Here is a 13,165-nt window from a genome sequence, read left to right on the forward strand (position 1 = left end):
TTTCCCAAGGGTCTTGTTCAACCAGGGAGGCCTGGGGGTGGGAGGGCCGCGGACAACGTCAGGGGGACCCACAGCCACTCTGGCCGTGGCCCTGCCTCCCGCATCCTCTCCTGGGAGGGCGGTGGCTGCACCAGGAGAGTGAGTCTGCCCAGCTCCTCCCAGCTCCTCCCAGCTCCTCCCGGACCTCCCCGCTCAGAGGCCAGGCCCTCCGTGCTGGGGCAGAGGCGGCCCGACGTGGTGGAGGGGCCACCGGCCTGTGCGTCCGGAGGGCTGCGGGTCGGTTTTGAATCTGCCGCGAAATAGCCGAGTGGCTGTGGACGAGCCACCGCGCCCCTCTGGGCCTCAGCGCCGCCATCCGGAAACTGGTCCTGGATGTGCTGTGGTTCTGACGCCCTGCTCCTCTGTCCTCTGTCCTTTCTAGATTGAATGCTCCAGTATTTCGGACTACTCAGAGAAGATCATTAAGGCCAACCACTTGGACAACAGTAAGACTCACTACCGCGCGCTGTCCCGTGGACGGAGGGGGTGAGGGGCTTGTCCTTCCTTGTCTGGGAGGCGGAGGCTGACGGGAAGGTGGAGGCCAGCCAAGGCCCGGTTAGCAGGACTGTGCCCCCGGGGCTCGGATGTTCCCAGGCCACGGCTGCCACGGGCACGTGTGTCCCAGCTCAGCGAGCAGAGAGCCCAGCCTGAGGCTGAACCCTTCATTCCCTGGCCCTCTGCTCGGCCCTGGCTGTAGGCACCTCTTAGTTTTGCAAGATGGAAACTCCCTCCTCCCCGTCCCTCTCCACTGCCCCCAGCCCCACCTCTCCCATCACCACCTGGTGGCGTCCTGGCAGACCCCAGGAGCTGCCTCTGTGGTCCTCCATGCCCACAGGCCCTCTGCAGATGGAGCTGTCTTGGCAATCAGGTTAACTTGGGAGCAGGGCCTCCTTTCAGCTGGAGTCTGAATTTAAAGAGAGTGGGGCGTTCCCTTCCCTTCCTCCCCTCACCCCTTCCCCAGGCATTGGCAGCATTCCCAGCCCCTCCCTCCAGGACCCCTCCCTCCGGGACCCTCTTGAACACGCTCACCCCAACAGGGGTCTCTGATCAGGAGAACACCTGTACCGTCCATCAGTCGGCGGGGTGAGGTTTAGTCCTCAGGCCCTGGGCTGAGCAGGGCAGGGGAGGGTGGGCGGATCACGCAGTGTCTGTGAACTAGGAAACGAGGTTGGGGATTTTCCTATTTTGGAGGGTGCTAAGTTGGGGAGGAGGCTTCTCAGGGGAGGACGGGTTGGAGCAGGTGGCGTGTACCCAGAGTGGGGGCAGAGGCAGTCAGAGGCTCCAGGGAGAGGTGCTGCAGCGTGAGCGGAGGCGGCGAGGAGTGACCACGTGGGCTGTGCCGGCAACGGAGGCGAGAGGCCGCGCTGCCGGGCCGCAGGGGTGAGGGAGGACCACACAGACGCAGGGCTGGTAACGGGGTGCGTGGTGGAGCTCTCCTGGGCTGACGGGAGGGAGGGAGGCTAGGTCTGGGAGCCCAGGGGAGATGCAGGTGGATGTGAGGAGTGAGGCCTGGACACGAGGCTGGGGCCGGCGTTCCAGGGAGAGCTGGAGTGTGCGCTGCATACTGACGTTGTTTAGAGCCACAGGACGAGGTCACTCAGGGATGACGAGGGGAGAGAAATGGGCCCTAGGGCATTCCAGCATTCGAGGGTCAAGCTGAGGGAAGGGGCCAGCAAGAGGCAGAGGAGACATTTTCACATATATTCGGTAGAGATGCTGACGGACATTCGGGACAGAGGAGTGAAGGAGGAGGCCGCTAAGGGATCCAGTGAGGTGAGAGCAAAGACGTGACCTCTGACCTCTGAATTCCGGTGTAGGCTGAGGGTGTTGCTGTTCTTAACAAGAGCAGACTCGATGGAGGGGAGGGGACCGCTTCCAGGTAAAGCAGGTTAAGGAGAGACTGAGTGAGGCTGTGAACAACTTCCTGCTGTGACGGGGAACAGAGAACCGAACTGTAGCTACAGGGGGCGTGAGGCCAAGGAAGGGAGGTGTTTCTTAAGGTTGGGAGATACGAAAACGTGTGTGTGATCCAGCTGTCCAGCAGAGACAGAAACCTGGCAGACTGGGGGGAAAGTAAACTCAGAAGTGGGGCCCTTGAAGAGGTAAGCGGGGTGGGACCCAGAGCCCGGCGGAGGGGTGGGCCTTCTTCCTTGCAGAAGGGACAGGCTAACCGCAGCAGCAGAGGGGACGTGGGAGAGCGGGTCGGATGGTGGCAGGAAGCCCCCAATCTGCTGCTTCCAGTTTCTCAGTGACGAGGGAGACCATCACTGGCAGAGGGGACGGGAAGGGAGGGTGTAAGTGTTTTGAAGGGGGAGGAGAATTGGCGGGATGGCCTTACCGAGGGAGGGAGGGCTGGTGCGGACCGTGGGGGGAGGTCAGTGCCCGTTGGAGGTGAGCAGACACGGATCTGCAGGCCAGTCCTCCCTGGTGGGTGACTGTTTCTGGCCATGCTTAGCAGCTTGGGTGGGAGCGGAGAGGGGGGCCGCCTGGATCTGGGCGTTGCTGGGGACCCAGAGGAGGGAAGGAGGAGCCAGCAGCTGGTGACAGTGAGGCCCATGGCGTCTCCGCTGGGTGAGGAGGAAGCAGGGAAGTGAGGGGGGCGGTGGCGGACGGGGCCGGGAGCCGAGTCCAGGCCTCCTTCCAGCCTGCGTAGGGGAGCCGTGGCCCAGGTGCCCTGACCTCCATCTCGGGGTCCAGCCCTGCTGGCTCACAAAGGGGGCAGATCTCTCTGCACGGGGTCCAGCCCTGCTGGCTCACAAGGGGGCCAGATCGCTCTGCACTGTCCTCAGGAAAGCCCTTGTCCCGGGCAGAAGGGGCTGAGCGAGGGCCTCTGGACTTGCCCACGAAAGATGGGAAAAGAAAACCCGGAGCATCTTCGCTGCCTTCTGTGTCCTTTCCACGGCTTCCTTCACAGTCTCATTTTCTGACAAGATGTTCCAGGCTCATCTCGCACTTTCCACGTCTCTGTTCTTGGTCCAGCGGCTTCTCCAAGGAATCTTGGGTCCACTTAGTGGATGTGGGGCTAGGTGTGCTCATAGATTTTAGGGTGTTAGGGCCCCCGGGCTGTCTCAGTGGGAAGAACTCGCGTGTGAGCGTCAGGTGTGTGGACGCACACTTACAGAGTGTGTTTCCGCGTCCATCTATGCACAACATCAAGGAGGTGTTCACGTGACGCCCCCGCGTCTAATTCAGCGTCTCGGGGCCTGCTTTCATCTTTCACCCCTTTTCTTTGTGACTCCTTTCTCTGACAGTGACACCCTGGCGCCCATTCTTAATATGTGTACATGTTGGATCAGTCCCTGTAGGTGAAGTTGCCCGCCGTCACCACCTCTGGCCCACGCAACCTGCCGCTCGTGCTGGGCTCTGACCCCGGTGCTGGGCAGCCCCCAACAGGGGCACCTCCTCTCTGGGCTCAGGCTCCGGTGGGCGGAGCCAGCCTGCCCCTGAACACAGGCCTTCCCGACCTTGGCCTTCACCTTCCCGCCCAGGCCCCCCTCCACGGGGACGCCCTGCTCACCGCTTGTGCTCTCCAGCCTCAGACCCCACCTGGCCTGTCGCGGGCCCCGCAGCCCCCGCCCCAGGCAGCTGGGCGTCTGGTTTGCTCAGCCCACCTCGTGGCTTCCAGATGGAATTGTCCTGTGCTCTGTATTTTGACGGCTCACACTGGGTTCCATGCTGTGGAGGTGAAGGCCCCGGAGGGATCAACCACTGTCCCCAGGTGAATAGCCTCTCCAGCAACTCAGAGCCTTTCCTGCCCCTCACACACTCCAGACCCAGGGGGGACTCCAGGCAGGAGGCGGGGCCTTGTCAAGGCAAAGCCTCTCCATTTCTTCCTCTCCAGGGGGAGCAACAGGTCGGGGAGCGGCCGGCGCCCAGGCCCTGCCTCGGCTGGTGCACTGGAAAGAGGACAGCTTGGCTCCCACGGAAATGCTTCTGAAAGGCTGCGACAGCCAACTGTGTGGGTCTTGGGAGTGTAGGTGTAGGGACATGAATAGCAACCCGGGACATAGGATACCTGCTCCCCGGAACCAGTCAGCCTCCCTCCCTCCCCTCCTCCACGCGGCCACCCGCGGCCTTGGCGCAGCCGCAGGGCTCCTGCCGCCCGCTTGGCCCGCGCACGTGCTCGGGCTCCTCTCTGACGGCCACCCCGGCAGTCTCCCGTCCCCTCCCCTTCCCTGCCCAGGAAACTGGTGGGCCGCGGGTGCTTAGAAAGGTAGGTTCCCTTGTGAAGGCTGACAGAGCAACTCAGGGAGTCATATAGGTTTTTCCGTTCTAGAAAAAAATATTGTAATCCACTTGATTTACTTCTCAGGAAACTCAAGGAGAGAACTGACCCCTCGTCTCTCTTCCTCTGCCTGGGCATGTCCTCAAGCCTGGGTGTCGCAGACGGAGGGTCCTGGGCGCAGCACGATGCGCGGGGAGGAGCAGGCAGGGCTGTCGGGTGACTGCCGTCCCTGAGCTCCCGCTTCGGGGGGCTGCGTCCGGGCGCAGCTTGCAGGGTTGCCGGGGGCTTAGCGGCAATGCACTCGAGGGCCTCGCACGGACCTCGTGGGTGATGGGTACCCACCAACCCGTCACTGTAGGTCCTTCCGGCTTCGTGTTCTGCACTCTGCTCACTCCTGGCCGCATGCTCCAAGGCTTTTATAGATGATACTTGACTTCTCTGTTCTTGCGGCACCCCTCTGGGCTTGGAGGAATCGCCTAGTCCTGGGACGGTTCCCCTGATGGACTCCCCCTACCCCCACCCCAGGGCTGTGAGAGCACGTCCTGCCCCTGAGGAGGAAGCTGCCTCCCCGCAGTCCTAACCAGCGCTCTGTGTCCTCCCTGCGGGACTGCGGTGGGGGGCTCCCCCTCACCAGGTGGCCTGTCTCCCCCATCTCCAGGCTGCCCATCCCAGTCCCTTCACCCTGTGCTGTGGTTTCGGCCCCCTTCTCCTTGGTCCTGCTTCGGCGTCCCTCTCGCAGAGGACCCAGCAGGGTGACCGGAAGGGCCCAGAGGCTGCCCTGCTCCAGTGAGGCTCCAGGCCCCACAACGGTTGTGGAGAATCTGAGCCACACATGGCTGCCAAGCCACACGTGGCTCCTAACCTGTGCTGGGCCCGTGGATGTCGTGAATTTTCATTCACATCCAACCTCATGTTGTTAGATTCCATCCTTCCTTACAGGTGGCTAGGACTCCCTGGGGTCATTGTCCCCTGCGCGGTGTCACCTGCGTTCTGATAGGAGCCCTGGGGGTGTGGGGACCCTCCTGCGGGCTGGCCTCGTCCAGCTGTGTCTACAGGCAGGGAGCAGCTGTGAATCCACGTGATGACCGGCCCCCTCCCCGCTGGGAGGCCGTGGAGGTGACGCCTCGTCGGGTGCCTGCGTGGGACCGCACACCCAGTTCTGCTAGATGAACTTGCCAACTGGGACAGCTGACCTTTTGTGCCTCCATTTCCTGCTCTGTGAAATGGGGATAATAGTGGCACAGACTGCAGAAGGTCATTATGAGCAAGACAGAGTGACCGTCTGGAAAACCATGGTGAGCTGCGGCCCCTTGTTAAATTTTCGGTAAATCCGTGGAATGGATGCAGGCGCTTTGGCGGCTTGAAATTGGCCACAGTGGGAGTATTTACACGGAGAAATCAGCAAATGCTACAAATCAGGGCTTCCTTCCTGGACAGCGGGTTGTTAAGTGTCCGCCAGTGCCTCCCTGTCGGCAGCAGGACAGCGCACAGCGCATGGTGCGCGATGTCAGCAGTTGCTGTTATTGTTTTGATCATTAACTTGACTAAAAACCTGTCAAAACAAGGGCCGAGATTAACTGGATAAAATTGTTTTTAAGGAACCTGTACCAGCAGCTCCTGACAACGCTTCCTCCTCTCCTCACCGCTTGAGACGTGGTCCCTGAATAAGCTCAGGACTGGGTGCCATGCACACAGTCCTACAGGTGCTGTCAGCCACCCCCGAGGCCCTGTCCCGGGCGACTGGGAGTCAGCGGAGAACTTGCCAGACAAGGTCGTGCTCTTGTGGTGCTCACAGCCTCAGGGAGGGGACAGACACAAAAGCCAGTGGACAAACAGCATCACTGTAGAATTCCAGATGGTGACAGCACTTTGGAAAAACAGGACAGAGAACTTGAGAGAACTGGGGGTCCCCTCTGGATGGGGTGGTTGCCAGGGTGGGCTGGGGCTGACTCACACTGCTACAGATTGGGCTTTTCCCCTCCGGGAGCCGGTTGTTAGACACGTAACAGCACAGCCCTGAGGCGAGGAACCTGTTCGGAGCAGGAACCAGCGTGCTGAGAGTGGGGGAAAGGGTTTAACACAGAGAGGTGCCCCTCAAGTTTCCTGAGCTGGGAGACCCTTTCTGCCTGTCCTATGCCAGCTTCTGCTATGCCAGTGAGTGGGAATGAGCCCTGGAAGGGTGTTCTGAATCCCTGAGCCTTGCCTTCTGCACGCTCGGTGGTTTCAGCCACTCTGCCCAGTACCATTCTTCTTAATCCCCGCCCCCTTGGCCAAGCCCACACCATCATCTGCCTGTGGCCAATGTGCTGGGTATGTGCCCTGCTGGACCGTGTGATGGTCCAGGGATGGGTGATGACTTGGGGTGGGGACAAGTCCTGGGATGGGTGTTGATTAGCTGAGTGTTATTCAAGCCAGTGTCTAAAGGAGGAGACATGCCAAGAAGGGGCTCTGGCCAGGGAGGGGCTCTGGCCAGAGCTGGCAGGACTTTAGAGCACCAGCTAAGCCCTCAAGGGAGCCGGGCAGGAAGTGCTGGGGATCAGGCAGAAGTTCAAGCCCACGTTCTTGGGTGAGCAGGGGATGTGGGAAGAGACGAGGAACCTGCTGCATCAGGGATGTGCAGTGCCCTGGGCTCGTCCATGCCTCTCCAGTGACGGGGTCTGTTTGCTGTAGGATGCAGTCTAAGTCCCACCAGATAGTGAGGATAAAGGTGTTGCTGTCCTGTCTGTCCCATCAGCACTGGCTCAGGAATGGGCTGGGTCTGAGCTCCCAAGGGAGGTTTATCCGTGCCCCTGGACCCCGAAGAAGACCAGGGCCGGGAGCGAGGCGGGGCTGGCATCAGGGAGGTCGATGAGCTGTGGACCCTGCCCGCCCCCCACCGCCCTGAGCTCTTCATGGTGGCGCAACCTCTCCTCGTCCAGCCAACCAGCCTGCCAGCTGTTGGACAGAGGATGGCTTTTCCCTGGCCTTGTCTGATTGCTTTCCTTGCATCACCCCAAGCCATTGCCTGGTGTCCGCGGCCATCCCGCGGGTAATCGAGCCATGATGATATCCGTTGGCAGGCGAAGGACAGGAGTGTCAGGGAGGTGGGTGACGTGCCCGGTTGCACAGCAGGTCTAGATTCCGGCTGCACGCGTCGACTTCTCAAGCTCCACCTCTCTCATTAGACAAAAGGAACAGTAGGACCAGCCACACCAGTTCCGTGAAGATGACCAAGCTGAGGTCTGTGAACTCACCCTGCCTGCTTCTGTTCAGACTCCGGCGAGGTTTCACTCTCATAATTAGGACTAGTTTGAAGACACTTTGTCTCTGAACCCAATACCCTCTTTCCAAAACTGCTCATTCATCCAGCCATTCATTCGGTAAGGAGTTTTGAATGTTTGTGAGGAGTCCGGTGCTCTGCCAGACCCTGGGGCTAGGAAGCTAAAGGAGACAACTGAGAGAAGGAGGTTGGAGGCTGGTGGGGGGCCGGGGAGGGGTGTGTGGGGTCACGTGGCTTTGCTGTGACCCAGGCGGGGTTGGCATCGGGCGGCTCCAGTCTTGGAACGTGCTCCCTGTGGCCACACTCACAACCCCCATGCCCACCCCTCTGTGGGACAGGGTCTGCTCTGGGGACCGGGGTGGGGGGCATCTGAAACGGGGAGGCCATGAACTGGGCTCTGTGGACTCAGCTGACTCCGATGGACACACTAGAGGCCCAGGGCAGATGGGGCTGAGCTGATTCATTAAAAAAAAAAGGTCAAACAAATCACCGCGAATCAGAATGACTCTATTTCCATAATAACCACTCAAGACAAAAAGAAAAAAGGTCCCACTGAAAACAGCCCCCCCACCACTGAATCCGGGTGTCTCATTTGCGAGCTCACAGTGACTGGAGAAGGTCTCCCAGTTTCAAGTGTAGGGCATGTACTTACGATTAATTCTCCTGAAGTTCACAAGTCAGGGTCCTGTCGCAGTGAGCTGAACACAATGTCATCATCCTTATGCAATAAAAACAGAGCTCCAGAGAGTGAACTCAGCGCCACCTTGAGAGATGCCACAGTCTGAGTGAGTAGGGTTCAGGCTGGGAGGTGCTGCAGCCTTAACATCGATCAGTGGCTAAGATCCCTGGAAGCGGTTTGACGTGGGGACAGTCTGCCTGTAGCTGTGTGTGGACATACAGGCCCTAGGATCACCCCGGGGCCGTCACTGAGTTGCCATCAACCCCACCACAGGAGGAAGCATTTTGCAGACTGGGAACTTGCATCTGGGAGCATCAGTGGTTGCTAATGGTGACCATTGGAAACAGCAAGAATGTCCCTGCTGATTCATAGAAACAAAGTTGCCTCTTTTTTGAAAATCAGGACAGAGGAATTGCTGCAAATTAGCATCAAACTGGACATGAAGGCACTGCTTCCTCATGAAGTCTGCCGTCTCCACCGGCCAACTTTGCAGAATGCCTGACACAGACTCAGTGCAGATTTGGGGACTCAAAGCATGTTGGAGCTCAAAGGATCTTAGGGACTTTTAGGTTCAATCTCTCTCCTTTTTTTTTGCCCCAATGAGGAAACTGAGGGCCCAGAGGGGAGGAACTATTTGATGCAAGTTAGTTGTCAGATGGAATGAGAGACTAAATTGTCTGCCTCCAGGCCTCCAGTGTACGGTTGTAAAGGTTGAGCACTGCACAACAGCACCTGCCCAAGGGAAGGAAAGGGGTCTGAGATCCAGGCCACAGCTGAACTGAAGGGAGGTGTGCCTTCTTCCTTTCACAAAGGGCCCATCTACTCACCAAGCCAGGTGGGGACCTCGTCTGCCCCGAGAAATGTTTGGATGCAGAAGGGTGATGCAGAAGGAGGTCCAGACTGTTCAGCATTTTGTGGGGTTAATTGATTCCTTCTGCCTTTTTGTAGACAAAAACTGTGATTTGTTTCTATTCTGTGACCCACTGTATCTATGATTGGTCTGTCTGTCTAGTCTAATCTAATCTTATCTGTCTATCTATCTATCTATCTATCTATCTATCTATCTACCCTCTGTTATACCCACATTGATCAGGCTGTAGCAGCTAATGGTTAGGAGGGTTAGTATGGAGAACAGGGACGGCATTCACTTACTCTGCGGAGGGGGGACACCCAAGGAATGTTCTGTACATCCCTGCCTGTCGGACTGGGCTGTAGGTTCTCGACCACCTCTGCCTCCTGCAGTCCTACTGGAGTCCTGTCCATAGAACCATCATGGGGGAGCCTTGTCCTAGGCACCCAGGGTGGGGATCGTGGGGCTCCAGAGGCAGGAGAAGACATTCTCCTGGACGTCAGGAGGAGGAATCAACTCCTAGCCCTGTAGGCATGTGCAGTCATTAGGGGAGAGCTTTCAAGGGAGGTGCAAAGAGGAAGAAGGGAGACCATTAAAACACTTGAAAACGTTGACGAAAATAAGACAGCAGGCTTTGCACGCAAACGATGAGGCAGGTGAATCAGGCATATATCTGCCCGTCCTTTTCTAGGACAAGAAGTAAGTCAGGCACTCTGTTTGCATTTTCCAAAATCCTGTGCTCCATCCCCTTGTGGATGCTCCTGATGCATCCTGGGTCCTGCTCTCGCTTGAGTTTCTGCCCTTGGGTCTAAGGAGCCCCCGAGGAGCAGAGCTTGGTCACCCCCCTCCCCTTCCAAGCCTGTTGGTGGAGGCTAGCCCTTCCCCCCTCTTCCTTCCCAGGGAAGGGCTTGTGCAGTCAGCAGCAGGGCCACACAAGCCGGGAGTGATCAGGGACAACGTACATTGGCCAAGTGACTCCTTGCAGAGGGGCCTTATCTGATTAAGCTTTGGTTAAACAGCACGCATGGAGAGCACACGGTCCTCAGACACTGCTGATGGGCCCGCCGTCACCAGCACATCCACTGTGAAGACGTGGAGTCCAGCCGGTGACCTGCATGTCCTTTGCCACCTAGGAGCCTCCCGCCCACATTCATTTGGCATGACACTCAGATTCGGGACATACGTGGTGTTTGGTTCTATTTTGTCTGTTTACCCCCGAGTACAGGGCATTGTTTAGTTTTCCCAGAAAAGCTCAGGTGTCGTGTGGTTTTTCAGAAGATGGTGCAGAATGGGTTTCAGGGCACGGATGTGTGGAAGTAACCTTTCAGGGGAAATGTTCTGATGGAACCAGCCAACCAGTGCATCACCCTGTCCGTTGCATGGCGGCGTCTGAGATTGCTTTGGCTCTGATCTTTACAGCAATGACTGCAAAACAGGACTCCAAAGCATGTGCACGTCTGTGCCTAGTGATCAAAAACTCAACTAAGATGCTTCTCTTGCCCCAGTGGGATGGGACGGTCTTAGACGGGACCCGGGAACAGACTCCACTTTGAGCAGGCCCTCTGGCTCAATCTCACCCCATTTACCTCTTCATCAGGCGGTCCACAAGGAGAGGGTGTCAGATAATGTTTGCCTGATGTAGAGCCCCGACTGCGAGCCTGCCTTTTACATGTGTTGTTTCCTTTAGCAGGACAACCACCTGTGGGGTAGATAACCCTTTCCCCGGCTGTTCTCTGGGGAGTTGGAGTTGGGTTAGGTCAGGTAACTTGGGGAGAGTCATGCAGCTAATAACAAGAAGATCTAGCCCTTCAACCCAGGTTTCTTTTTTTCTTTTAAATTTATTATTTTTTTGATTGAAGTATAGTCAGTTACAATGTGTCAATTTTTGGTGTACAGCATAATGTCCCAGTTATATATATACATATACACATATATTTGTTTTTATATTCTTTTTCATTAAAGGTTATTATAAGATATTGAATATAGTTCCCTATGCTACACAGAAGAAATTTGTTTTTTATATATTTTTGTATATAGTCGTTAACATTTGTAAATCTCAAACTCTTAAATTTCTCTCTTCCCACCCCTTCCCTCCAGTAACCGTAAGATTATTTACGATGTTGGCAAGTCTGTTTCTGTTTTGTAGATGAGTTCATTAGTGTCCTCTTTTTTAATTTTTTAGATTCCACATATGAGTGATCTCATATGGTATTTTTTTCTCTTTCTGGCTTACTTCACTTAGAATGACAATCTCCAGGTCCATCTGGGTTGCTGCAATGGCATTACTTTATCATTTTTTATGGCTGAGTAGTATTCCATTGTATAAACACACCACACCTTCTTTATCCAGTCATCTGTCGATGGACATTTAGGTTGCTTCCATGTCTTGGCTATTGTACATAGTGCTGCTATGAACATTGGGGTGCATGTACCTTTTTGAATTAGAGTTCCTTCTGGATATATGCCCAGGAGTTCAACCCTGGTTTCTTGAGTGCACAGCCCACACCAGCCAGGTTGCCTTTCCCTCCAGCACTAGATAGGCACCCCCTGGGGCTGAGCCCGGCCTGAGGAGATGCAAGGGCAGCAGAGGCGGCCTCCCTGGCTTCTCTGGTCTGAATCGTCACAGTAGCCTTGTTGGGGTGGGGGGAGGTTGATAAAAGCATGAGAGTGTAGCTTATCAGACTGGGCTCTGTTTCCGTGTCATCATTTAACCTCTCTAAGCCTCGCTTCCCTTAAAGGTTCTGGATGAAGCACGTTTGCCTCAAAGACTTGTTGGGAGGATCCCACGACAGGGTGCCTGTCACGGGCTTAGTGCGGTCCCAGGCCGGTCACTGCTCAGTGCATCTTAGGGGGAAAACTTGCGAGGAGTTCTCGACTCTCTTAGTGTGAATGAAGGGAGAGGTATGTCCCATCCTAGGAGAGTCAGGACAGTGCTGACACCTGTGGATCGGGTCCTGCTGCGGGGAGCTCATGGTTCCCGGCCAGGGTCCCTGCAAAATTGTGGCCTCGGGGTTCTTATTTTCCAGTCATCACCATCTTTAAGGGGAAGGTGGAGGAGGTGGAGCTGCCCGTGGAGAAGGTGGACATCATCATCAGCGAGTGGATGGGCTACTGTCTGTTCTATGAGTCCATGCTCAACACGGTGATCTTCGCCAGGGACAAGTGGCTGGTGAGTCCTGCGCGCTGTGCCCTCGTCGCTCTGCTGGCCGCTTCCTGCAGCCCAGGAAGAGTATGAGGACTTCAGAGGGGGCTGGGGCTAGAGGGTCACCGCTTCCAGACCCCTCTCTTGAAATCAGACCTGCTCCTGGGGACACGGTGACTGTCCCCAGGTCTCCACGTCTAGCTGCCACAGTGTGCTTAGGTCTAGCTTTGGCCTCTGGGGCTCTAATTGACAACCACTCTCTGTTGTCCAAAGTCTGATCTGGTCAGCAAGTACCAGGGACCTGCAGGATTGCCAGGGAGCCCAGTGTGCTTTCCACCTTGGCTTCTCCAGGCTAAAAAGTCAAAACATCTTCCACTGGGCCTACCTCTGCCCCCCCTACTTGTTCTATTGACCCCCACCTCAGTCCCTTGAATTTTTTCTTGTACTGAAATGAAAACCGAGCGTCCCAGCCCAGCCCTCACCCTGGCCGCGTGGCAGCCTGCTGCATGAGAAGTGTTGGCAAGGGGGTGCCTGTCTGGTGACTCTATGTGCAGTTCAAAATGTGATGTCTTTGTCAGGTGAATAGATTACAAGACCCATTTCCCCACAATTCATCAACAGAAACCTGGAGGGCTTATGTTTCCAGACCGGGCAGCTTTGTACGTGGTAGCAATTGAGGACAGACAGTACAAGGACTTCAAAATCCACTGTAAGTCCCCTTTTGAGTCTCTGTTGGGCTCTTTTTCTTTTTTCTTATTGCACATTTGGGGCGGGAAGCACTTCAGAGGGGTGGGGCTTAGTGGCTGGTCTGTGGCCACAGCGGCTGTGCCTCTGGAGGAGTTGACCTGGGACCCTCTCTAGATTCTGCTGTCGAGATGTTGTCTTCTGGCCCCTGCAGTTGATTCTGCTGGAGGGATTCCCAGAAGGAGTGCATTAGTGTGTGTGTCTGTTTACCTCCTCCTGGAAATATA

At 56.5% G+C, this 13,165-nt stretch overlaps 1 protein-coding gene across 1 annotated transcript in view; it reads left to right on the forward strand.

The window, feature by feature from the left end:
• Window positions 1-13,165, forward strand: part of PRMT8 (protein arginine methyltransferase 8) — a 77,524-nt gene that overhangs the window by 47,507 nt on the left and 16,852 nt on the right. Inside the window, exons 4-6 of the mRNA XM_074357507.1 lie at window positions 422-485; window positions 12,079-12,221; window positions 12,816-12,903. Of these exons, the coding sequence (XP_074213608.1) occupies window positions 422-485; window positions 12,079-12,221; window positions 12,816-12,903 (295 nt within the window). The remainder of the gene's footprint in view (window positions 1-421; window positions 486-12,078; window positions 12,222-12,815; window positions 12,904-13,165) is intronic.

The sequence above is a fragment of the Camelus bactrianus genome, chromosome 34 (genome assembly GCF_048773025.1).
Source record: "Camelus bactrianus isolate YW-2024 breed Bactrian camel chromosome 34, ASM4877302v1, whole genome shotgun sequence".
Lineage (NCBI taxonomy): Eukaryota > Metazoa > Chordata > Mammalia > Artiodactyla > Camelidae > Camelus > Camelus bactrianus.